Genomic DNA, 26710 nt, shown 5'->3' with positions numbered 1-26710 from the left:
TGTGCATTTTGTTCGTTTGAAGCAACAAAAGAGTTCAAAATCTAATGAAGGATACTGAGCAACTAACCTGATGAAGTTTCAGCTAAGCTTCAGCTGTACATTCCGAGAAAAACAGCATTCTAAGATCTCAATTTCAAATCAAGAGTTGCTGAATCATGTTTTGAATTGTTTTGAATTGCAACTATACGCGACGTCGCGCACTGATCCGACGAATTATAACAACCGCGCGCGCGTGTGCGTCGTTCGAATACTTGTGCGCGCTGCGCTGAATAACAAAACGAACTACTAATTTAAATTTTCCTACGGTGCTTCTTAAGAATCACCGTTGGAAATGCCTTCTTTCGTTGATTACTTCAAAATGACAGCTTCCCAGAAAGAATAATTTCACAGGGAGTTTAGTCTCCTTACTATCTTTCAACCAAGTTAGTTTTTCAACAATAATTACGCCAGTTACTTTTCGGATGGCTGCAAATGACGGACTCTACCTTTAAAGGGCAAACTGACGTACAAATATGTATGTATTTCCTGTAAATTGCATCTTCTTTCAAACTTGTCTGAGAAAGTACTTTACTGTAAGCAAGAGTATGGTCTGTCTTTACACGTTAGCAGAATAGAATTACATACATGTACAAATTTGTAAATGTCATTATAAAAAAAAATTAAGGGAAAAAAAAGTGTTGTTTTTCAAACTGCACTACTGTACAGTACAGGTACATGCAAGTCACTATAATAGCTCTACCCCGCTTTAGATTCTGTGTAATTCATTTACCTCTCTGCAGAACTTTAATCAGTACATGTAGTTCATTCACAGATTAAGGGAGAGTCAAAGATGAAACCGCCATCCGGTAAAAGGTCACAAAATGTCAGCGTAATTCCCAATTACTGCCCCTGTACACGTACACGTAGATGTACGTAGGCAAGCTCGTTAGGTGAGACTCATCATTTACAAGACCTTACATGTAGCAATCAAACAATACCTATGGACGTTGGCAAATGTGGGTATCGGTTTCTGTGCGGATTTAAAGGTCATAAATGAACGAGAAAACATTCAGGAATGTTTTCAACTATAGGTTTTCTTTGTAGAATGTTAAAACACACGTCATGAGCCTCCTTGACATTTTTGCAAGGAACCTCTAAAATCTCGTCACAGGAAACAGTTGGAAATGGTGACGGGAATGGAGTTGGACCTTTCTCAATCCAACAAAATCCTCCCAAAAAAAACAACAACCAAATATATTTTGATAGATCAGATGCACACCCCTATGTTGTTTTGTTCATTAGTGCCTCTTTGTATTTTTTTGTTTTGTTTTTTGTTCAGCACATGAGGGCCTAGCGGTGATATGCGCCATGTACATATTTATCAATGACATGTCAGAAATGCACAGATCTATTACTATGGCACGACAAAAATGAAATGTGTAATAGACCCTGCCCACATGCATTTTTCTCCTGTGCAAATTATCATGGTTGTGAAGGAAAGGGTCAAATAGAAACATGCAAGCTTTTAGTGGGTCTCCATCTCCGATCTGTTCATGCCCAAATTCATCTATAACTGTATGGTCCGAGTACGTTCGCAAAATGCGCCGACCATTACTGGATATTAATTTAATACTTCTCAATCTTTCGTCTGAGGGTCCTTCCACTTGGCAGCTCGTAGGAAAGTACGGGGTGTAGAATTTCTACGGTGGAAGATCTTAGATCATTTTAATTAGATTTTGCCTTTCTATCTGGGTGCTTTTATACAGAAAGGGCGAAGAACGTTGTTGAAAATGCGCATTTTGAAAAAAAATGGAAGGGGTTTACACAATGTACGACAAGACAACACTGACGACTTATACACTCTGTCATTTGTCTGTGCAAAGTGTACTTTCAGTCAAAATCTGACAAGCGACTGTTTATCCCGGTGTGAGCTCTGAGCCTACATGTACATAAAGCAGGATTGACTGGCTGTGACTGTGTATTTAATATGATAGAGCTTTGACTGTAGGTGATTGATAAGCCAGCTGTGCCTACCACTTGCCTGCTTTTGTCGGTTGACTGTTTTGCCTAGTCAGAGTGCTTGCTTGAAATACATGTATGATTTGACTGTTGGTGACCACCCTGTATAAAAGGCATGGCTGGGGAAGAGGATTGATTCTTTTTTTTACTGTCTTGATTGTTCAGGCAGCAGGAGGGTTTATAATAAATAGAAATTTGAAAGAATACTGTGAAAAAAATTTGGGAAACCTTTATGTAATATGAAATATGATCTGACTGTTGGTGACTACCCTGTATAAAAGAAATTGGAAAGTTCAACTGTTAAAGCTTTCAGATAAAAATGACCACAAAAGCTGTCTGTCTACGTTTGCATATTCAGGTCAATCCATCCAACTGATTGTAGCGACTTTTTGCATAAATTTGCGAGTTTACATCATATTTTGCATTTTTAAAAAGTTTGTAAAATAAAGCTCAATTCTGTCTGCTGTTTGAGCAGCTCATTAATTAAGGAGCAAAGATGCACTGATACCGGTAGGCTTAATTAAGAAGCAAGCAATTTGCACAGGTATCAAGTTTCACCTTTAATAGCCAGACACTTCATTTAAATGTCACAGCATAAAAAAGACTCTAATTGGAGTCCTCCAGTTTCTTGCCCCATGGGGGGATAAACAATATTTGTTCATGAGATTTCTCTCTCAAGTACTTGAGACCACAGTCAGGTGACCTTTGTCTAGATCAACTCTGTTGAAATATCAAGTTGTTTACTCCGTCTAAATAGTCTGGTGCTACTTGAAGTGTCTGGCTACTTAGCAACTCAAAAATGTACATTGTAGTTAATAATATACATGTGTACATGTACCAGTACATGAAACAGTTGCCAACTTGTTTGAATTATGTTTGCGTTTATTCTGTACCAGGGCGCGAACAAAAAATGGACTGCTGGACCTAGTCCAGACATTTAAAAAATTGCCAGTGTACCAGGTAGTTCTTCCCAGACAATACCAGAGCAGGTTCAGACGCGAACTATAGTTATCCATACTTTGACCAACTTCGCTCAAATGCAGGATAGTTGGACTACTCTAGTCGACTATTTGGAACCGGAGCATGGAGCACGGTTGCATCACTGGTTACCAATAGCTGTGCGCATCATAAAGCACAGCAGGGAGCCAGGACATTTGACCATCGTTTGACTAGAGGCGTTTGTGCGTTGCTATTAGTGCGCAGGCATACGTTATATCACAAATCAACGAGTTGACTTAGGCCAAAAAAAAATCTCCGGTTTCTGGTATGGAGTTTGCCCTGAAAGTGGTGCGGCGACACGGTTTTTTTTTTTTTTGGTACTTTTTTTTTCAAATGTCGGCTGATGACTGCAAATGGTGCCCTACTAAATTTAGTGCAAAATATATGGGAGTCCAGAGAGGCCACATAAAGCTTATACTCGATCGTAACCCCATCTACCGGTAAAAACACGTTAAAATTGTGCAGCAGCAGGATTCCAGTCAAACCAGGGAGTTTGGCGGTTTTGAGACATCATATCTTACATTGAAAAAAAAAAAACGTTTTCATTTTGCCGACATGTACGCATGGCTATGGCGGTGCACGCGCATACCAGAAACCGGAGATTTTTTTTTTGGCTTTATGGTCCTTGCCTGAACTTGCCCCTTGAAACGTACATGTATATATTCCGTAACTAAAACTCTACATTGTTGTTTACATATGCACGTACATGTACGTTAAAGTTGTCTACATGTACCTGTGTCTTCAACATATTCATTTTTTCCCTAGTGAATTTTCAATTACTACATTGTATGAATGGATAAAAGCTGCTTTTTCTATTGTGTACATTTTTTAACCCTCTGATCTTTATTTCGGTTACTTTTGCACCCCTACTGCACAAAACCGTACGCCTGAATCATTGTAGGGCCGCAAACAATTCAAACTTTGTAAAGAAAACATTCCATAACTTAACGTGGGTGGACTTTTTTTTTTTGTTCGATGTCATATTCATAACTTTTGTATTGCTGGAAAAATAGCATTTTTCGGGATGGAACTCAAAATAGCACGAGGACAGCATCAAGTTGCTTTCACGTTTTATTCCCAAACAGAACACCTTTTTTTTCAATTCAACTTGTGCCTTTATAATTTTAGCAGCGCTAGTCTTGTTAAAAAAAAAGGTTTCTGATCTCATAAAATTTACGAGCAGTTGCCCGGCAGTCTAGCAGATTTTGACCTGAAAATTGAGCCACTGTACATTTCTGAATGGGCAGACTTTGCTTTGGTTGTACACATAATAATGTTGATTTATTTTACAAGTACCGGTACCGTTTGTATGCTTTTGTCTACTACAAACTGTCCTAAAAAATTTGAAGGTTTGCATACGAAGTTATTCATTTGGAATTTTAATATCTTGGAAATAAGTTTAAAAAAAAAATAAAAAGTGCTGTTTCTTGTCATTTTTTCTTCAAACACTGGACATTCAGGCAAGTGCAACACATACATTTGTAAATGACTTTTTGTATAAAACTGAGCTTTTAGGCCATTAACCCTCCTGCTGTCTGAACAGTCACAGACAGTCAACCAGCCTTTTACACAGGAAAGTCACCAATAGTCAGATCATATTTCAAGCAAGCACTGTGACTAGTCAAATTCTGTCAACCGACAAAAGCAGGCAAGTGGTGGGCACAGGTTGCTTATCAATCACCTACAGTCAAAGCATACAGTCACAGCCAGTTAATCCTGCTTTATGTAGGCTGGGAGCTCTTAACTGTTTAAAACAGTCACTTGATTGATTTTGACTGAAAGGACAACTTTGCACAGAATGTGTGTTTGCATAGGAGGGTATAAAGGCCAAGTAAAAAATTAAATCAGTTTCTCTTCCCTGACTGTTTACTTTTCAAGCCTATCTTCTTCTTTATTTAACATCATAATATTTGATTTTTTTCCCCTTTTAATAGTTTCTAGCAAAATTGTACATGATGTACGGTAGCTAGGTTTGCAAGTTCAAAATCTAGTAGAAAAGGTGACGGCTCCTTTGGACACAAAACTCTCAGCAACAGAGTTGAGAAAATGGAAGAATCCATTTGCCATCTTGGAAAATCCGCCAACTTAAGATAAAACGAAGGCCAACTTCTTTCTTTTTCTAAAAGCCCGGACGAGGAACAATTTTTTTCCTGGGCCTTACAGGTTAAGTTTCATAATTTGTACATCGTGTGATAGGCGATAGGCCTATATAATTAACGTAGCGAAAATTGACCTTTCATGCATTTTTTCCAATATCAATTTTGCTGTAACTTCAATTTCTGGCCGAGGCATCCTCTCATTAGATCAAGAGACCATGCTCGGCCACAGGGGAGAAACTGTGCCCAGCGACCCCACTGCAACTGATCAACAACCTACTTGACGTACATGATGGCCTACTTTGTTGCCAGGGGGCATTTTTTAGCTTTACGTAAAAAAGGTCAAAGCGAGAGAAACCGTGCAACTGAATACATACATTGTATCATGTCAATTGAAACTCTTACTACAAATTTACGGTAAATTTTTTCGTATACATACCAGTAATGGGGTTTACTGTATGTATCGTGTACATGTACATTATGTAACAATTTTTTATTTTCTTAACAACAAGCTTTTTTTCTTTACAATGTACGGTATTCAGTAGAAATGCAAAATGTACATGTAACTACGAACAAGAAATTCTTAATATAATTTTTTTAAATATTTTGTAGCACTGTAGGTACATGTAAAATTTTACAATGTACACCAAATTTTTAATTTTCTTAACAACAAGCTTTTTTTCTTTACAATGTATTCAGTAGAAATGCAAAATGTACACATTGTACAAAAAGAGTTTTCACTTAACTTTGTCTTTTTTCACAACGATTGAAATTGAAAAAGAAAAAATCAAGACAAAGTCATCATTAATTTGGACTTGGGTAAGAGTTGGGTTCATCATTGCAACCCCTTTCCCACCATAGGTCAGTAGCCATCCTCAGTCTGTTCTACAGATATTACCATGGCAATTGTCCCACCAGTTTGTTTGACTTGGTTCCTCCTGTCAGGGTGTGTGAGCGTGCAACCAGGCTGTCTGCTTCCTCTCACCCATACACTCTAGCTGTGCCGAGATGTAGAACAAAGAGCTACTCTAATAGCTTTTTCCCACGTTCTGTATCTCTTTGGAACTCCTTGCCCAGTGGCTGTTTCCCTCCATTCTGTGATCTAACCCCTTTTAAGAAGAATATCAATTCCTACCTTCTGCTTTTTTATGAATTGTTTTCTCTTTTCATCATATATTTCTTCTTTCTAGCCCCTTACCAAGAATGACCTTTATAGGTGCTTGAGGCGATTTTCCATAAATAAATAAAATCTTCATGTGTAAATTTTCATATGTGGACGTCTTTCTCAAATAGCCTTTGTTAAAACGGCAATTATCACAGTGAACCCTTTAAAGCCTAGGACAAAGACCACACTTTCCATTGTCAGACGTCGACGAGAAAGCACTCTGCCCCTCCGCAAATAGACAACTGTTTGTCAAACGCTTTGCAAGCCAACTCCCCCATCACACTTCCCTCAGGCCTTTTGGCAATCAATCAATATTAAAAATGTCTTGAAATTCAACTGGTCTATTACACATGCACAGTAAGTACCGTAATTTTCGGAATATAAGCCGCTTGGCGTATAAGCCGCAGCACGCAAAAATCTGCAAATTAAGATCTGAAGTCGTCGTATAAGCCGCACCGGCGTATAAGCCGCACCGACCGCTGCGGTTTCAATTTTGTAAGGCCTCCAAATTCTAGTCAGAATGCTCTGAACCAGTTTTCATCACCGTACTTTTTACCGCTCGGTACCTTTACGTGAGACGTGGTTTCGGTTTGTTAATGACTTTCTTAATTTATAATTCATTTCAGCAACACATCTCTTCTTGTACCAGTACATTAAATACACATGTGAATCTTATTTTTATTCTTCAAGGCTCGGCGTATAAGCCGCCCTGTGTATAAGCCGCAGTAAACATTTTCATGGGCAAAATCAACGTATAAGCCGCGGCTTATATTCCGAAAATTACAGTATATCAAGGCCCGCCTGGGTTTCATACTCAGCGCAAAAGTGAATGCGAACGCAATTTCATGACATCACAACAACTTTTTCACACTTCGAACACATTTCAACTCCAGAAAAAATTCGCAGCGAATGTTTTGTGACGTCAAATCTGCTTAAATACATTCGCACACAAGTAACAACACTTGGTCAAGATATTAAAATATCCCACACGAACTGGCATTCTCGCACTCTATCCGCCCCTACACACGTACACATATGCCCCATGTCTCCTCCCCCCCCCCCCTTGAATAAATTGTTCTTTTGGATTAAAGGTCTTTTTTTTTTAAAGGCCTGATTCCCTTGTGGCAGAAAAAGGAGGCCATCTGATGCAAATTTTATTGAGAATTCAGCTCAGCTGTAAAACCCAAGCCTCTGCTTCGTCCTGTTTGCTTTTTTGGTTTTCCAGTTTCGCCGGCAAGCTGAGTACACACCTACACAAGTCGTACTTATGCAAATTTGAGTCAGGTGGGTGTTTTTTTTCTCGGACACTCTCAAAACAACACCTGTGAATAAGGGTTGGGACGCTACAAATCTGATTATGCTTACATGTACACGCCCGTGTACCGGTACTCTAGAACAGAACAATTTTTAAAAAAATCTTTTGCTGTAGATTTTTTTTTTTTACGCATATATTTATCATCCTCGGACATCCTTCGAAACACTATTGGAAATCTGTCAGTCAAAATCACATCTCGGTGTGCATGTAGGTTATCAACTTGTCTGTTTTTCGTTATATTGTTTGTCTTTTTGCGATTGATGTGGCTGTGACACCATTATCGATTCACTTTCTTTGGGGAATGACCGCGTGTATTTCAACCACGACTTCAATCTAGTAACTCCCCAGGCAACTGTACAAGGAACGTTTCTGATATTTCTAAAGCTGTGCCGAATGTGCCAAATATCCGAACAGAATGTTTTTCAATTCAAGAGCAGTCTCGAGTAGATGATAAAGATTTTCTTGTGTGGTTTTATTGTTTGTCAAATGCCACTTTTCTTTTTTTTAATGATGTGAAATCTTCCGTGAAAATTATTATTTAAATAATTTTCAATTTTCAGTTTTCGACAAGCGCAGAAACCACAAATTCCAGTGCTAGCCAGGTACATGTACATGATCATGTAGTTTAGGCTGGTGTGTGTTTAACTTGATCAGCGCATTTCAAAATCAAATATTTGAATATTCGACCACTTCCAAGTTGGAATAATCGAATGCTAAAATGGAAATGCAAGGCCTTAGAATTTTTCTCAATATCGTTTTTTGTACAAGTTTGAGCTAGTAGAGACAATATTAAAGCATTTCTCTCAACTTTTACTCAACATGGCTGCCAAAAAAGATATTCACATGAGTTTCAACAACCGGTACACGTAATGCATCGTACAGAAGCTTGTGTCTATGCAATCACGATAATACACTGCCCATGCTGTTGGCCTGTAATACCATGACTGCCAAGCCGGCTGCAATCGTAAATTGGCCATATGGTTGCAAACCTGTCTCGATCCTGCCACAAGAGGGCTCCCTACATATAATCCACAGCCGGCCACGCATGAACACTTGTCTGGTAACGCAAAATGGCCATGTACATGTACGGTAGAGTTGGTGTAATACCATGCCATTCACCACACACCCAAGGCCACTTCAAAAGGACACAAAAAGGTTTTCAACCTCTCGACGTGTACTGGTAGGCCTATAAAAAGGTTTTTATTTCGGCCACACAAAAAGGTTTCTACACAATATTTTGGCCACACACAGAAAAAGGTTTTTCGTTTGGCCTTAGGAGCAGGGCCCTATTTCACGGCGCTGCTAAGCACAAAAATTTGCTTAGCACAAAAAAAGTTTGGCTTATAAAAGTAGGTTACCAGTCAAAACTCCATGTGATTTTCATGCTAAGCAAACAACAGCTGAATACTAATCAGGAGCAATATACATCATGCGGAGTTTTGGCTGATAACCTGCTTTTATAAGCCAGACTTTTTTGTGCTCAGCAAATGATTGTGCTTAGCAGCGCCGTGAAATTGGGCCCAGATTGGTTCACAAACACCCAAACTGATGTTAGACCATGATGTTTTCTTTCGGATAATACCAGAAAGAAAAAAACCTTGCTGATAAATGTTGATAAATTGTTCTGGCGGTAGGCGATTTTTGACTGATTTTGATCAGAAATCGGTATCATTATATTATTTTTTTCTTCAAATAACCAATAAATGTGTCCGAGGTCGCATGTCATCGCTTTCAAAAATAGGGTCGGTCGGGTGACCCGAACCAATGGTATTTTTTTTTGTTAGGCCTTAGTGAAATGGTCCCATGCCGTACATTTATACACTGAGAACGTGAATAACTTCACGGTCACTGGAAGACGAAAGGTTGCTGCACAGTTTGCCCTTGCACAACAAAGTTTGCCTGTTCATCAGACCACGGAGCTATTAAATAGAACAACTTTTTGCAGACGTGACCGGCTACAGTCTAAATAAATGACCAGGGCCAGTTTATTGTCAAAACTGACAAATAGTGATATTATTCATTCACTGGCAAGGACCATATTGGGTAGGATAATCATTGCCAAAAAAAAAACCCCAAAAGGGCAGTCCACAAAGGACCAAAAAAAACCCAGGGATGCTGTTTCATATATCTTGTGACTTAAAGACTCGATTGACCTTAGCCTGAATAATTAGCGGCCTTCAAACTGAGACTAACTTTGAATGGACTACATCCATGGTAGAAAACACTTACTGACTTAGTAAGTGTTTTCTGACTTAGTCAATAAGTGAGTCAGTGACTCGGGGAGCGACTCAGTCAGCGACTCAGTCAGCGACTCAGTCAGTACCTCAGTGAGTCAGTAAAAAATACTGACCAAAAAAAACCCCAAATCTGGATAAATCCTGACAAATCTGACCCCTGTGAATTACAGTGAGAAATTCTTACCATCTTCTGTGTGCCGTCTGCAGGTGTTACCAACCTCCGCGAAGTACCGGGCGATACAAGGCCCGCATCCTTTTTTGGGATCCACGCACTCTGACCTGCCCTGGCTGGCGCAGGTCTCAATGGACGGACAGATGGCCCCTACAGCGCCCTCACCTGAAAATGAAATAACCAACAAAAAATTTGTTTTATGAGGTCTCATGAACAAACGGCACATACAATGTACATGTATCCATCAAAATAGTGAAAAACTCAGAGAAAGGTTTTGATTTAAATTTGGGTTTGTTTAAATTATGCGTATTTTTATTTTTCATCCAAATCCACAACCAGGATTCTGAAAATGCAGGAATAAAAAAAAATGATATGTGAGATGTTCTGACAAAATAATACGGAAATGGGCACAAGTCATAGTGAAGAAAAATGAAAAAAATATAAAAATAATGAGGTTCACTGGTTTTCAATTTTCAGATTTAGTGATATTTGTGGAAAGATTTCCATATAAGAAGTTCACTCAACACCCTGTGTACAAACCCTTTGAGAGTGGACTGAAAAATTCTAAGTATTTTCTAAGAAAATGCTTGTATTTTATCACTGCTCAAATTGACTTTGATGACATGAAATTGCTATCTGGGGGCTTGTTAGTCAATACAGAGGAAAATTAGTGAACTTCTTATATGGAAATCTTTCCATATTTGTAATCTTTGATACATGTACAAATGTAGGTCTAATATTTTAACTCTACCAGAACTCAACCCATCAAACCCCAACGGCATGTTTTGTTGGAATCTGTCAGGATGGGTACAGTCCCCCTAAACTGACAGTCTTTTACATTGGGTTGGCACACCTCCAGAATCAAAATCAGAAATATGTGTTTGCAGTTTCCCATAGTATGGTGTTGGAATTTGCTTTAAGGAAAAGCAATTTAGGAATCTTTCATTTGTACAAAGTCCTACAAAATGCGAACTGTTTTGAAAAAGCCTTTATTTCTCAGTATTTTATTTTTTGACATGCCGAAAAATGTGAAAAACAGCAATGTACATGTAACTTGTCAAGAGAATGTCTGATCAAAGTGCAACAAACAGTATTGTAAGGAGAGTTTCATTCTCTTTGCTAAACCCAGAAACCCCTGTTTCGACCTCTGCCTACATTTTAGTTGAACTGTCTCATTTAGCAAGAACCCCTCACAAATAATAAGAATAACCTTTTGAACATCATGAACACGTTTGTAATATCCGGATCAAAGTCCATAACTTTTTATCAGTGAACACTACACAGTATTGATAAAGGACTGTGAATGCACATTGTGCTTTCAAACACCGCTTCGTTTCCTTCAATGATAACAATTCACAAGGGAGTTGTTTCTTGCATCAATTGATGAAGACAGGGAAAGGCACTGTACACAATTTTCACTTTTCTTTGTATCGTGCTCTCGGCATTTCTGTACGTCAAATACCCAATTGTATTGAACTTTCTCCCCTATTTAGACAACTCTTCAGTTTAACAACAGAACTTTGTTGAATTCCAAAATACCTGTACAGACTACACATGTATAGTTGAGTATTTCAATTCATAAAAAGAATACTGTATTCTGTGTACATGTACGGTAGTTTTTCCAATAAAACGCTTTGTTTGACAAAAAACTTAACTCCATTGATATTACTACAATGACTACACTGGAATTGTTGTCATTTCTAAAAATACTAATGGTTTTTTTAAAATTCTGTCCATGTGAAAGGAAAAAACTAAGCATTTGTTTCACTTAAAGTTTGTAAAATATCTCGTACATTTGTATGTATATGTACGCACAATATACGCGCAACTATAGGACTAGTACTTGCTTATTTGCACAACAACTATGTACACTGCATCTATACATTGTTCTTGTACATGTGTAAAGTACATGTGTATTTGTTACTGTAAATAACTTGTTTATCATATTTAATATACATTTCAACACTACCAGTTTCTGTAAACCCAAAAAGCCCTGCGAAGTATTCACACGCCAGACTGCTCCCTCTGAATGGGAGTGGCCCATGCGTGAAAGCCAAACCATGAAAAGAGTTGGACAATGTACAGGTAGGCCTATGTATGCAAAGTGCACAAACTTGATCTAAAGTTGACAAGGTTGACCTAGTATATTTTATACTGCATCAAATAAACAGTGTACTCTCCTACTAAATAAATGTACAATGTACATTTATGTATACATGAAGGTAAGGGTATACCAGTATCTGGGAGCTTATAAATTTATAAACAGTGTACACAAATGTACATGTATAATGTGCGTTTGTTCATGGTGTATAAAATCGAGGACACACAAGGTTGGCGTAGCTGTACTTTCCCCGCCTTCCACCGCTGTGACCCGGGTTCGAATCCCGCCTGGGCCAATATGTGGATTGGGTTTTCAGTCCCTACCTAATTCCGTGGGTTTTCCCCAGAATACTCTTCTGGGCTTTTCCTCCCACCTCTAAAACTGCAATTTCTTCTCATTGTCTCCTCTCTATGGGTTTCGTCAGGATTTCGGGCTACAGTGCCTAGGACATTTTTGAGGAATCCTTGGTTTCATAACCAGAAAGACCTAAATAGTCCAACCTAAACCCCTGCCATCGCTCGACACAATTCTGTTCTTGACCCCAAAACCGAACATTGCCCAACAAAAACATCAGATTTCACCCTCAAAAAGGCCTCCAAATAACTAGATAAGCCACCTGAGGTACAAGTAGACATCGATGATTAAGATGGAGGTACTTAACGTTTGGAGTTGGGAACTAGCTTGAACTGGTATCCACTCATAAAAGCTGCCCTAGTTTCCGACTCCCTATCATCGTGTGAAATGCACAAACAAGATTCAGTCTACTGATTATCAAAATCGATGCATCGCGCTCGGTAACGGAATGGCACTCGGGATACAAGGACCATGAACGCTGGGCACGACTATCCCTAGAACTATGATGCTCTGCAAAGCATAGGGCATAACCACATCGCATTGTTCAAACACGAGTCGGAATTATGTTCACGATCGCGAGGGGAGCTCTCGGAATTGAACGGGAAATTTCACTTTTCATCCAGATTGTAAATAAACTTTAGTATCTCGATCTTAATCATTGATCACTACCTGTAGTACTCCTAGAACTATCGTAGTGGAGCCTCATAGATTAAGAACCCCGCAAAATCGTTTTCAGCACAAAACACTAATTAAGTACAAAAACGTCCATCAAAATGCAGACATTTCCCACAGAACCGCTGCACAGTTTGCCCCCAAACTCCGTACAACACCTCATGACATACTCACGTAATATGCGCAGAACAAACTTCGCTGGATTTTGTCGGTTTTTGGCCAAAATGATGAAAAATATGCCCTTTCCGCACTGAGCCAACCTGACACTTGAAACATGCACGCATATGATCCAACGATGATTTTCGGTTCGTTCGGAGCGCGCGCGCCACGAGGGGTACGGTACTTGCACTTGTACGCATGCGCATACTATCATTTTGCTTGTACCGTACCCCCCGCGGCGCGCTCCAAGCGAACCAAAAATCATCGTGATTCAGCGTGCCGTGCGTGCTCACGGTACATCGCGCGGTGACCGCCATCTTTATTTTTGGGTCGCGTGTTGTCGCCACGTTGTCATCGTCATTTTACCACCAAATTTCCCTCAAAAAATCTAAACCCTGCCCTCTATCTACATGATCTATGACATACCTGTTTATTAAGAATGTCGCCAACTAGTTTGGTAGGTCTAATAATTTTTAAAGTGGATTTTGTTCCCTTATAGGAACCGGGCCCTTCACTTCACGATCGCCCAAGTTACTCGGACTAACAACATGACTAACTCACTAAACAATAACAAATATAGGCATAGCCGGTATTGGTCATGTTGGTCAGTGTTGGTCACGTTGGTGAAAAATTAGCATGATTAGGATTTAACGCCTGCTCATAGCAACATGTAAATGCTACAATTACCCTGAGTAAAACATGGAGGGTACATATTAACTTAACATTGCAGTGTAACACTGGATAAATGTGTACATGAATACACATAACACAATTTACCAAGTCAGTACAGTGTTGCTGTATACAACAAGATGGCCGGTCTGTCAACAAACTAAGTTACCCTTCGGAGATCTAAAGACTTACCGTGAACAGATGCCGCCACACATGCGATCAAATACTGGAGAACTAATGACGAAACCACGAGGGATGTCACCACATCTTTTCCAGCCATTTTCAGCGGATACCGATTCCGCAAAACGGAGTAAAATGCACCGAATCTGTCCCGTCCGCTGGCCCTGCCCTTCCCTGCCTAGCCCTAGTCTTCAATGAATAGGTCCGCAGAAGTACCCCCTCAACGGTTGCAAAGAGTAAGGCTCTTTATATCGTTCCCATCGAATCTGCAGTGGCGCTCAGTGCTAGCGCTTAAACCTAGTCTTAAAAGTTGGTGCTGGTTTCCAGCTGTCCAAAGAAAATGGAACTTTTTGTTGCCCAAAAGCAAAACGGCCTTTAATTGATTCTTTTTCGTTTTTTGCCTGTTCAATCCAAAAATGGAAAATGAGTTTCATTCCTCTTTTTTATAGTTTTGTTTTCCATCAAAACGGACAATGAAATTTGTTTTTTTCCGGCCTTTTTGCTGCAGTCAAAAAGCTAGGGTAATCCCATCGCAACCCAATTTGGGCTAAAATGGGATATGTTGTGTAGAGGTGACGTCATCAGCCAGATGGAAAAGGTGCCAAAAGTGAAAACAAAAAGCAAAAAGTAACTGGGTTTTGTTTCTCTATATTTTGAAATCAAGTAAAACAAAATGAATGCCGACTATTCGTTTACCTTTTTTTTAATTGTAAAATAATATAAAAAAGGGCTTCCTTTTCCCTCATTTAATATAAAATAGGAATCTTGCTTGTCATGCATCAAAAGGCATTTCTGGGACACTTGCAAAAGTTGCAGAAGAGTCAATATATGGCCAAATTTCGTTAGCATTGTTTTCAATTTTGTCCGGAAAATGGAAGTGCTCGAAAGTTGGGCGGGTCGCATCGCCTCCCCCGTGTCAGTGTATGCCCCTCCCCTAATCCCAAAACATCTCTCGACGTTTCTACACGCCCGTAGTAAACACATTTTTGCAGCCAAATTATGTGCTATGGAACGCCATGTGTTGCTTCTTTAATTATTCACGAAGGTCGGCCCGTTAACTTATTGATTTGTCCAATCCATATTTTAGCGGCGATAAAGGCGGCATTATCCACCTTGATCGTGTTTAGAATTCCCCCGATGAGAGGCAAACCTCTCCCAGTCGATATTTCCCCTACTCCGCGGAGGCAATTACAAGTTATATTTAATCACTCCTAGCCTGGTGAAAGCCCCGAAAGCGACAAATCGAGGCAAAGAAGCACTAAAAGGAGTGTGCCAAGCTATGGTTAGCGCACGGAGCGCACATTGACAAACCCAGGTGCTATTTTGGTCCAACTGCTTTCAAAGTTATGCACGGAAGTCTCCATTTCACGGAGAGGGTATACATTAACGCAAAATGTTCATCATGATTTTCAAATGAATGGATAAAACCACGCCAAATTCCCAGTTATAGACCGTATCCGTTAAGGCGGAGTCGGAGGGCAACTTGGTTTTGTACCACCTGGACAGGCATGGGTAAACCCATTTTGTGCATTCATTGTTACCAGACACTCAGCTATAACGCATTTTAGGTCCGCATGTGATCAACGTTCAGCAGTTTTCGTTTTGATACAATATACAATTTCACACAACTGCTCAACAGTAGAAAAAGCATAATCTCAGTGCATAGCAAAACTCAGCTGCAGTTATGATTCCCATGACTTTTTGGCTTCCTATCCGTTTTAATAAGCCTATATTCCCCCTCTTTAAGCTCTAAGCGTGTTTACCTCACGATGGAATATATTTTATGTTCCTTGGCCCCTCCTCTGACAAGGAATCGATTCGTCATCGATTTGCATATAACTGGCGGTCTTAGTGATGTCGGTTCGATACTACCCTGGTTGCGTTTAGTGCCGCAGACCACCTCGTGGATTCCTTTGTAACCACAACAAAACAAAATAGGTATGGTGAGCCAAAAATGTATGCATGTATCTCCACACTGCAAGCTTTTGTACAAGTGGTTATGATGGTAAGCATGTGTTAACGTAACTCTTTCCTGTGAACAAGTTCTGCAGAAACTTGGCACCGCATGATTGGTCATCCACAGAAAAAACTTATAGATGAAGAGGACAAATATTACTCTTCCTGGAGTCAATGTTCTAAAGTAGAGATGGAGAGCTGATAACAACAAAAGATCCTACTTTGACAACTTTTCAAGTTGTCACTGACAAGATTTTGATTTTGGAGTTTGGATATTTCCACCAGTACCAAGAATGCCCTCCCACATGTGGCAAGGGGATGACCCGCCACACTCAATCCAAGACGTCTACGATTACATCGACAGAGAACTGAAAACCCTGAAAGTGAGACTCATCAACAAGATCGAGAAGTTGTTCTACGGCGGAATCGAGCCCATCCAGTTCCTGATTCACGTGGAGGAGATCTTCAAGACCAAGCACCGAGTGAAGAGGATCAAGAACTTGGTACCTCGGGTGGCATCCTGGGCCGATGTGGACCTCTTCGCCCGGACCAGTAACGAGGTGCGACGCCCCGGAGGAGTCCGCGATGCTGGCTTCAGTAAGGACCTGAACACCTTCATGCACGCCTTCCAGCGCGCGGTGAAAGCCCTCTCGGATCTCTTGGAAGATGTCAGGGACCTGTACACCATCGTACAAAGCTTCTGTCGGAACTATCAATCCCTGGAAGGGGAGTTTGACTTGAAATGGGCTCGGGCCACCAATTTGGAACTTAAGAACAATCTGCAAGGAACTGCAGTGCTCCTGAACGAATCGCAAACTGGGGTCAACCAAAAGCTTTTTAGCTCAGACAAGTTTTCTTTAGAGGTCGCTGAGACCTGCGATACTAAGAGATATCCAGTGCTGAGGCTCATGCCCGACCTCTTCCAGAAGTTTCACTTCGTGCTTCATCTCCTCGGCAAGTGGCGCGCCAACGATCAGATCTACATGGAGGACATCCAGTTCAAGCTCATCAAGACCAAACGCCTACAGCGTCTGAAACAGGAGGAGTACAACACTCTAGAACTGGAGCACGGGAACATCCTCAGCAACATCGTGGAGAAGAGGGTCCGGGTACGTGCGCGTGAGATCAGAGAAAGAATCAAACAACTAGATGCAGAGATCAACAAACTGCATTTGTTGAAGAAGAACATGGTCGCAGAGAAGACGCAAACTGAGCAGGATGTTTTGGAGAGGAAGCGAGTCATGTTCCTCAACAAGAACACAACAGACATCTCCAAGGATATCGAAAACATCCTAGGCCTGAAGAAAGATGTTGAAATCCTTGGAAAGAAACTGAAATCTCTCAACAAGAGCATCAAGCTCAACGACCATGACCTTCAAACGAGGGTGAAAGAGAAGCAGGATTTGGGACAAGACTATAATGAGATGCGATCAGCCACCAGCCGGTCCAACCAGCTTGCTTTCGAGAGGACCGAACTCTCCAAGGAAATCTCTATCATCAACGAGAAGATTCAGGAACTCGAGACTATATTTTACCGGAAGACGGACAAGCACAAACTAGCCCAAGCTTTTGACGAGGTCCAGAAAAGTTTGGAGGAGTCACAATAAACATCTAAACGGTTTTAACACTCTAGGCTGCTTTTGCGGTAGAGGATCTCTATTCGTATTTGTTAATGTAATGATAAAAAAAATCAAGCCACCTTTATTCTTTAATTTAAGTCCCACATGAGATTTACTCACAATTTAAGTAGCACGGTGAGCAGAATATAAAAAGTCATTGAAAAGGAAAAGATGAAAACTTTTATTATAAAAAACCCCAAAGAATCCATGGCACTCTACCAAGCAATGTCGCATCCAAAACCCATTTGATGGCATGCACCAGCGAAGGGAAAAAAAACAAAGAAAATGGTTTAAAACTTGATTTTTCCTGAAACTGGTAATTTAATTCACAAAATGGCAGTCTGTAGCTCATATTCATGAAAAACAATATCCAACACCAAGAACTCAAATAAATTAACTTTCTCGTGGAGCTGGAGTATAAAGCTATTTTTGTCAGTAACATACTTTGGGTAATACTTGGTAGGCGATGCAGACGTTTGCTCTTGAGTATATATACATTTTTTTAATACTCCGGCAAAGAAATGACCACAAAGAAATGCATCAAAATAAACGGGTATTCTCCCCCAACGTCTGTACTATAATATAATGTGAACCGCTGAAAACACTTGCTACGAAAAACAAACCCAAACATAAAACCCCAAAAGAGCTTTATGCTCGTTGACATAAACAAATTTGTGAACTTAACTTGTCGAACCTCTATTCCCCATCATCGTAACATTTGAAAGTATCAACACAATCGGGCGCCAAACACGAATTCAAACAAAAACGCGACTCTGTTTATATGATGTTCTTTCGACCATATATTTGCATTGTACTTTGTATAAATAACATTGTGTATAGTTGTGTCGCAGAGCTGACATACTGACGAATAAGCGAAAACCTGTTTTGAGTAATTCGCATTTGAAGTTTGACACTTTAATTTTCTGGAAATGTATTTTACCCTTAATGTTTCGATAATAACCCTTTTGGTGTATATTCGAAATAAAACAGGAAACGTAGTATCCATCAGGTAACTTATTTAATCAGACATGTTGTGCAATATGTTTTTACTTGATCGTGAACGTATCAAAAAAACGTATTCCCGCCGTCTTGTATTAGACATTCTACCCAGACACAAATTTGTCAACTGGCATGTTCTTTCAAAAGAGGGCGCGCTACACTAATAATGGTCACCGCGCGCCGTAAAAGATAATTGTGAACATAGAATTTTGTGTCATTATAAAAAAAACAGCAACACACTCGTTTCCAGACGATAACTCAAGAAATACCGGTTGTATTGACTTCAAATTTTGTCTTGTGATAAGTAATAATATGTTTCCCAACTCTGTTGACTATTGATAGAAATTGTCAACCAATACAAATAATATAAAAAAAAGAATGTAGTGTGTTCAGCACAAAAAAATAAAATCTGTTCGTAAGTCAACTTTCATGGAACAAAAACAACACATTCGGTTTGTGGAGAACATAACTCAAGAAACAAATATCTTATTGTATTGAAATTTTGTCTGTGTATTGCTCGTTATATTTTAACCATTTGGGTCAAATTTCAATTCAAAAGACGATTTACTTCTTGAGTTATGTTGTCCACACGAATGTGTTATTTTTGTGCTCTGAAAGTCGACTTAAGTTCGGATTCAATAGTCAACTTGAATGTAAAAAAAAACCCAACACACTCGTTTTCCAGACGATAACCCAAGAAATACCGGTTGTTATGGACTTGTGTCCGTCAATCGGTCCTGATATCTTAAATATGTCTATTAATTTTCAGACGCAAATGTCGACCAAATCCTTTGATACACAACCAATTATTTCCCGCTCTCTTGTATTAGACATAACCCAGACACTTTTGTCATCTGGCATGTTCTTTCAAAAGAGGGCGCGCTACACTAATAGTGGTCACCGCGCGCCGTATGTAAAAGATAATTGTGAACATAGAATTTTGTGTCATTATAAGAAAAACACAACGCACTCGTTGAGACGATAACTCAAGAAATACCGGTTGTATTGACTTCAGTTTTTGCGTTGTGATTTGTAACAATATGTTACCCAACTCTGTTGACTATTGATAGAAATAGTCAATCAATAAAAATAATATAACAAAAGGAATGTTGTGTGTTCAGCACGAAAAATAAATCTGTTCGAAAGTCAACTTTCACGGAGCAAAAACAACACTTGCGGTTTGTGGAGAACATAACTCAAGAAATAAATGACCTATTGTATTGCACTTTTGTCTGTTTATTGCTCGTTATATTTGTAATAATTATACTAAATTTCAAGTCAATAGACGATTTAGTTCTTGAGTTATGCTGTCTACACGAATTTGTTATCAGTTTTTGCGCTTTAGTGGTCGACTTACGTCCGTATTCAAGTCAACTTGGATGTAATAAAAACAACACACTCGTTTTCCAGACGATAACCCTAGAAATGCCTTTTGTTTTGACTCGAAACTTTGTCCGTCAATTGATCCCGATGTCTGAAATATGTCTAATAATTTTCAGAAGCAAATGTCGGCCAAATCTTTTATTTCCCGCCGTCTTGTATTAGACCTTACACAGACACTTTTGTCAACTGGCATGTTCTTTCAAAAGAGGGCGCGCTACACTAATAGTGGTCACCGTGCGCCGTATAAGAAAACAGCACATTCGGTTTGTGGAGAACATAACTCAAGAAACAAATGGCCTATTGCATTAAAATTTTGTCTGTTTATTGCTCGTAATATTTTAAACAATTCGGATAAATTTCAATTCAATAGGCGATTTACTTCTTGAGTTATGTTGTCTACACGAATGTGTTATTTTTGTTCAATGAAAGTTGACTTCTGTCCGGATTATTTTACTCAACTGGAATGGAATATGAACAACACACTCGTTTTCTAGACGATAAGCCAACAAATACCAGTTGTATCGACTTGAAACTTTGCCTGTCAATTGGTCGTGATGTCCAAAAGAAGTGTATCAAATGATCAGAAGTAAATGTTAAGCGATAACTTTAATACGACCAAATATTTTCCCACTACTTTTGTACAAGACATTACCCACACACTTTTGCCAACTGGCATTTTCTGTCAAAAGAGGGCTCACTACACTAATAGTGGTCACCACCGTAACACGGCTTGCGCTCTCATCGAGCGCAGGCCCCTTTGTGAAAGGTCACACCGCGGTCACACATTGAGTGTCGTGATGGGCGAAGTAACTTGAGTGCGCGCTGGGAGTCAGCTAGTGGATGTCTGGTCTGCATCGGTTGTCAGGCGGTCATGAGGAGTTCATTGCTCAAGTTGCCAGAGCGCGCGCAATGCCAGAGCACTGGCACAAAGACCGCTCAGTTTCGGTTTGTTTTTCGCTTGATACAGTCAATGATTGTCGGGGCTCTCGTTCACGCTATGTGTTTCAGGATTTTAGTGTTCAGAAAATCGACTTATTTAATTGCTACTCGTTAACTGTAATCGGAATGACAACAGCAATAACATGGAACGAGAATTTGCCCGACTTGAGGTAGTTCGATAAAAACGCAGATCGCTCCGTTTAATCGCTTAGGCGACCGCCCAACTGGGAGGTGGTGGAGTCCCAGACGTATCGAAACGTTTTGGCCGAGGCGACGATTCCGAAAGCTTGACATGATGATGATCCGGTCTGGAACGATATTGCGTAGGGGCTAGACGAGCGAGCATGGGCTAGCAACGCCGACAGAGAGTTGTTGGCCGGACGGACCGGCCAAACTCCGGAGTGGGTCAAGGTACTGGACTCGGACATCACGACATCGAGTCTGCCTTTAGCAGGGCAGTGTGCTTTCCCCTCCCCGGCCGAGCACGGGAACCCGAGACAAACGGGTTGCTCACCGTTCCACCGGAATCGGGCGTGACCGGACCACGGCGTTACTTTGACAACCGGCGGCGGGCCACATGTCCTGAAGTCCGTGGAGCGTCTTCTCATGCATACCGGGTGAGCAGATTCCTTTACCACTGTGTAATACCTGAAGCTCAGATAACAATGGGTGTTGGGCCGAGTTGACTGGGCATGTTCGTGAGTTTCCGAGTGTCCTAGAATTAGCGCACACTCCAATTAATAAGCAACAGGTTCAGACCTACCCTCCTTTTAGTGGAGCTAGGGAGCGTTTTGCATGCAGCTTTGCTTAGTACTTGCTGGTTCCCCCGTTAGTGTATTGTCGAAATTCCAGGTAGAATCAAGGATTGCAAATCTTACCACAATCAGAATAACGTAGAGCAGACGTTGAGAGGAAGGGGATTGTGGGGATTTTATTAGGCCATGTGAGCGCTCGTAGTCGTAAGTTGTAAGTGTAGGCATGGAGGAAGGAATCCTTCCTCCATGGTGTAGGGCAGACAAACTACGGGTAATCCCTATAGAGAAAGGCGTAGGTTTCAACACAACTGGAATGCCGCATACCAATGTATGAGACATACATGACATAACGTCACCAAAAGTTACACTTTATCAACGACGATGAGAAGTGAAAAATTGTAGAGCATGGCAAGTTTGAGAATGAGAGGGAGTTAGATGGACACAACTAAATGCCAGGTTCCATAACATTAACACTTTACTAAGATAGTATCTATTAGCAAAAACTGCCAGCAACAAATTGGATATTGTTGTCGGATAGTTGCTGCAGGCGACCTTGGGTGTTGTAGCTAGGGGCTGCAAGCCACAGAGAGCAACCGTTTCTCACTAGGTACCATTGAGCAAACGGTTGGGAGCGTAGTCTGATACTAGTGATAGGGATGTATGCAGAAATAAAACGCGTAAATAGCACAATGTCTGCCCATTGATGCCGCCTCAACACCATCAACATGGTTTTGTCAGGGAAAGCAGGACATTATGTGTGTGGGGAGAGAGCTCAAGAGGGGCACATTTAAAAAGAAATAAATTAATTATTAGTAAATAAAAGAAAAAAAAATGTCCCCAACAGGGATGCCGAAAGCTTTCGCGTGCAGTTCTTTGAGGACTGCCTCAAAAGGTAGCAGAAGAATTATTGGATAAAACTATTGTTGCCATTTTTATTGCTCCCATAATTGCAAAGGCCATGGTGCCAATGGCGTAGGCTATATGGAGGCGGGAGGGGCGCCACCAAACACGAATACGTGTCACTTTGCCCAGTTCCTGGCTAGTAGTTTCAGATGGAAACAGGCACGCGGGAGCCCCCGGCCCCTTCCCTTTGGTGGGTGAAATCCACGGTCGCGGAAGATTAACTACATAAGTACATAAATAGATAAATAAATAAATGAATCAATACATAGGCCCTACATACGAGCAATTGTCATTAGCGTGTGCACATTTTGGCGCCACTCACGTGTCAGTCAAGGTGCTGCCTAAGCAAATTAATGGAACAGAGTATTAAAGTGCGTAGGGCACTGCAACCGGCCATATTGTGGGTCATAGTCAACGATGGGTTATTAAGTGTTAATCTGTGACAAGATGTGAATTGCCGTAATGGTTACTAGGTCCCTCACAAAAGCTCTGTTTTTGATCCATATACAGGGTGCACCCCGAGGATATGGCAAGCGCCTGGCAGCCTCATCCCGATGAGTTAAGGTCGGCGGGGGCGGCCACAGGATCGGTGACCTGGGAACCACTAGTGCAGTCTGCAGATTCCTTGCTTTGGAAGGAGTGGTTGGCGTGTCACCAGCACTTTACACAGAACTTGCAGACCAGGCTGTGGGGAGTCGAGGCAAAGCGTTGCCGTCAGATTGTCGGACAGATTTTGTGCGGACAGTTGTGTCGTTGCCCAATCGCCACATACACGGTGGTTTTCGAATGTCGCGGGCGATTGACGGACAGCCCCTGCCAAAAAGCCCCGGGGCTTAACCGGACATGTCTACGGAGGAGTCGGACATTTTTCATCACGGTTTGATTGGTTGCACACCGCGCAACAAACCCTCCTCAAGTCGAACTCTTAAAAGGGCTTACGGACTTGTGCAGCCCATGCGACAGACTATTAACATAAACTGTTTTAGCCCAAACACGTCCGGTACCCTTCAGCACCGGCAAATTTGGGGCACAGTGAAGGGGACATTGAACAAACCAAAACAGGCAATTGTTATTCCGTAATTCAGCGGTTTGTAACACTCTATACGGAGTATCGAATGGTTGTTGAATGTAGGGACAACGGGGTGTCCATGGGGGTAACTTATTTTGTTTCAAGGCTAACGTGTGCTAAAGCAAGATCACCCACACGCACACTTACACATCACAGGACGGGCGGTTGAACCAGCTATTATGTTGAAGCCTTACGATTATTGTAAATGCAGGAATGGTGTTCGCATCCAATAGTGTATGAAGCCCAAGCATGGCGGTGAGCCGCCCGGTCGAAGTTCGTTGACTGAGATACATGTAGTAGCTTAAGAGGTATATAGGGGCGATATGGAACTAAATACTTAAGACTTTTACCGCACACGTTCATTAAGGGCATACAGTCACAGATATTCACCAGATCGTCAATGCATATAGTAGCGGCATCATACGAGTATATGCCACATGTTATTAACAGTATTGTGGGTTGCTCCCGAAACACGTAACCGATCATGACTTAGGGGTTGTCCCCAGTTGAAGTAAAATTGCAGTTAACGTCAACGCATGAGTTATTATATGAACCATACTTGTGAATGGGTGCCTGCAGTACACTTAACTTAAGGGGAGTACAAGTCATACGTGCGGGTTACAAACACGGTCGTTTAATTAAGTGTTGTCTTTAATGGAGTCACATACTCACGTTGTAAACGCACACCAGGTTGATTGCATTACTGCTTGTAGTCGATCATTTATGGATACCAGGTTGGTTAGAGACAATTCGTAGTGTAGTAGGGCATATGACTATTGAAGGGATTATAATTATTTTGCTACTGAATTGTGATTAATTGGCAAACCAGCCGATTGGCGACTAAACATGGTAGTTGATCATGCGGAAGTGGTATTACTGACAAGAGGTGTAACACATAATTGCATTTGCAGTCGATCGTGACTTAGTGGTAAACCAGGTTCAAGTTGTAGTCAATCCCGACTTATTGGGTAAACCCAGGCTTGTTACGCCATCAATCGAGCAGGTATTACGGTTACACTTGCTGTCGATCATTTGACTGATTAATGAATTATTCGGAACAGTCGTTCAGGATTTGATGGCAAACCAAATTATAACAAAATTGTATTCGAAGTCAATCAGGAGGCATTGCTGAACCAGGTTGGTTAAAAACAAGTGGTACGTTGCCGTTCAGGCCTTAGGGGTATTGGTTGTTATACAATATTCGGTATCCGCTCATGTCGTAATTGTGAAGTGGACAAGGAATTTAATAAAACACAACCCGATCAACTCCTGGCTATAATTACATATCATGCGGTTGAGCGCCTTCGATGACTTATCAGTATAGTTGTTTTTTTCCTGGATTTACGATTGTATAGGCGTTCTGGTTCTGGCGTGAACTGCACTTCACGTTGGCTTGCGCCACTGAGTGGACACCCATTTAAATTAGACATAAAAAGGTTCATAGGAAAAGTAACCTCGTAATGCAGTCTGTAAGTGGGAATCCAATCTTCAGGTTGGAATGAGATAGCAAGCTTGGGGCCAAAAATAGGTTCTCATTTTTCTCAACGAGTTTTGAGTTTTCGTAGCCGGCGACTATATCTCGATTGGCTACCCGAGAGTTACGTGAGCGGGAAGAAAAAGGCTGGAAAACTGATGTGGATATTCAATGATGCGAAGGTTTAATTAATCCCAGACACTGACATTGTCAAGTTGGCAAATTAGATAAAGCAAAGTTTGTGTTAATAATTATCCACAGTAGGCTGTAACATAAGGACCCGTGGTGCGAAATCAGACACCAGCACGATCCAAATTATTGGGTAATGTGTATATTATTAATTTCCTAGATTTTGGGTTTATCCAAGGATTTAGTGGAGAACAGTATTTAGTTGATCACATGTCTTAAGGTTTTCGTATAGCCTCCAGTAAATTACCAGTCGGCCACAACTGGTTCACCAGGCCACCCAAAAAAAAAAAAAAAAAAAAAAAATAATGGAGGTATGGGTGTTTGGATGGTTTGAGCCCAGGGAGAGAGAGGTGAGATGGTCCATTTGTCAAATTTTGAGTGGTAGGCCAAGGGTCAGCACAAACGGACGAGCCACTATCGCCGGGGGTGCTGGCTCACGTCCATTATCCTTGGAATGATGGATCTCAGCCAATCTCCCTCCATGGGCTCTTGTGCTGCGGATAAGTGATTTATCCGCAGCGTTTATCAGCTTGCGAAAAGCGATGGCGCTTCTAAGTGTGAGAAGCGATTGCGCTTATTTTTGCGACAAGCGACTGCGCTTCTAAATGTAGGGACATCTATAGTCCCCTGGGACTTGTGAGAAGCGATTGCGTTTCTAACTGCATGTACGGATATTCGTAGTCCATTGGGACTTTTGGAGAAGCGATTGCGCTTCTAACTGGACGGATATCCGTAGTCCATTGGGACTTGTGAGAAGTGATTGCGCTTCTAAATTAGTGTAGGGATAGCCGTATAGTCCCTTGGGACTTGGGTGAAGCAATTGCGCTTCTAGGTGTAGGGATAGCCGTAGTATTGGAATGTTATAACCGTTAGCATGTAAGTGGTAACTATGGGAATATATTTAGCCATGCTGGTAGTTACATGGACCTGTCATTTATTAGAACTGGTAGCAGGTAAATTGTACATGTGATTGTTAAACCATGCTTGTTGGACTGTTTCAAGCGAATAAATGGTTGCCGAGTGACCACAGTGCTTTTCTCCGGTGTGATTCTCTTCACAAAGGATTATTGTCAATATGGAATAAAACCCCAGCATACTCGTTTCCAGACGGTAACTCAAGGATTGATTTGATATTTTTTTGTGATTAGTAGTGTGCTGTTTTCATGATTTTTTTCTTCAGTATTTGAAAAAGAACAACAAAACTCTCAGCTTTAATCTGATATCAACAAGATAAAAATTCACAGATCACGTTTTTTAAAAAAAAAACCCAATATAACAAAATCTCCAAATCGCCAAAATGGTCGATT

At 40.8% G+C, this 26710-nt stretch overlaps 1 protein-coding gene across 1 annotated transcript; it reads left to right on the top strand.

Annotated features, from left to right (window-relative positions):
• Nucleotides 1-16002: 16002 nt before the first annotated feature.
• LOC119720682 lies at nucleotides 16003-18719 on the top strand. Its single transcript, XM_038190477.1, has one exon. It carries the CDS (start codon nucleotides 16367-16369, stop codon nucleotides 17678-17680), a length of 1314 nt encoding a protein of 437 aa, XP_038046405.1. The 5' UTR covers nucleotides 16003-16366; the 3' UTR covers nucleotides 17681-18719.
• Nucleotides 18720-26710: the final 7991 nt, after the last annotated feature.

This window comes from Patiria miniata, unplaced genomic scaffold (genome assembly GCF_015706575.1).
Source record: "Patiria miniata isolate m_02_andy unplaced genomic scaffold, ASM1570657v1 HiC_scaffold_9, whole genome shotgun sequence".
Classification (NCBI taxonomy): Eukaryota; Metazoa; Echinodermata; class Asteroidea; order Valvatida; family Asterinidae; genus Patiria; species Patiria miniata.
Note: the sequence above shows the minus strand (reverse complement) of the source record. Positions and strands in the feature narration are given on the sequence as shown.

Coding starts and splice junctions, on each gene's coding strand:
- LOC119720682 (XM_038190477.1), top strand. CDS start 16,367: ATGCCCTCCCACATGTGGCAAGGGGATGACCCGCCACACTCAATCCAA.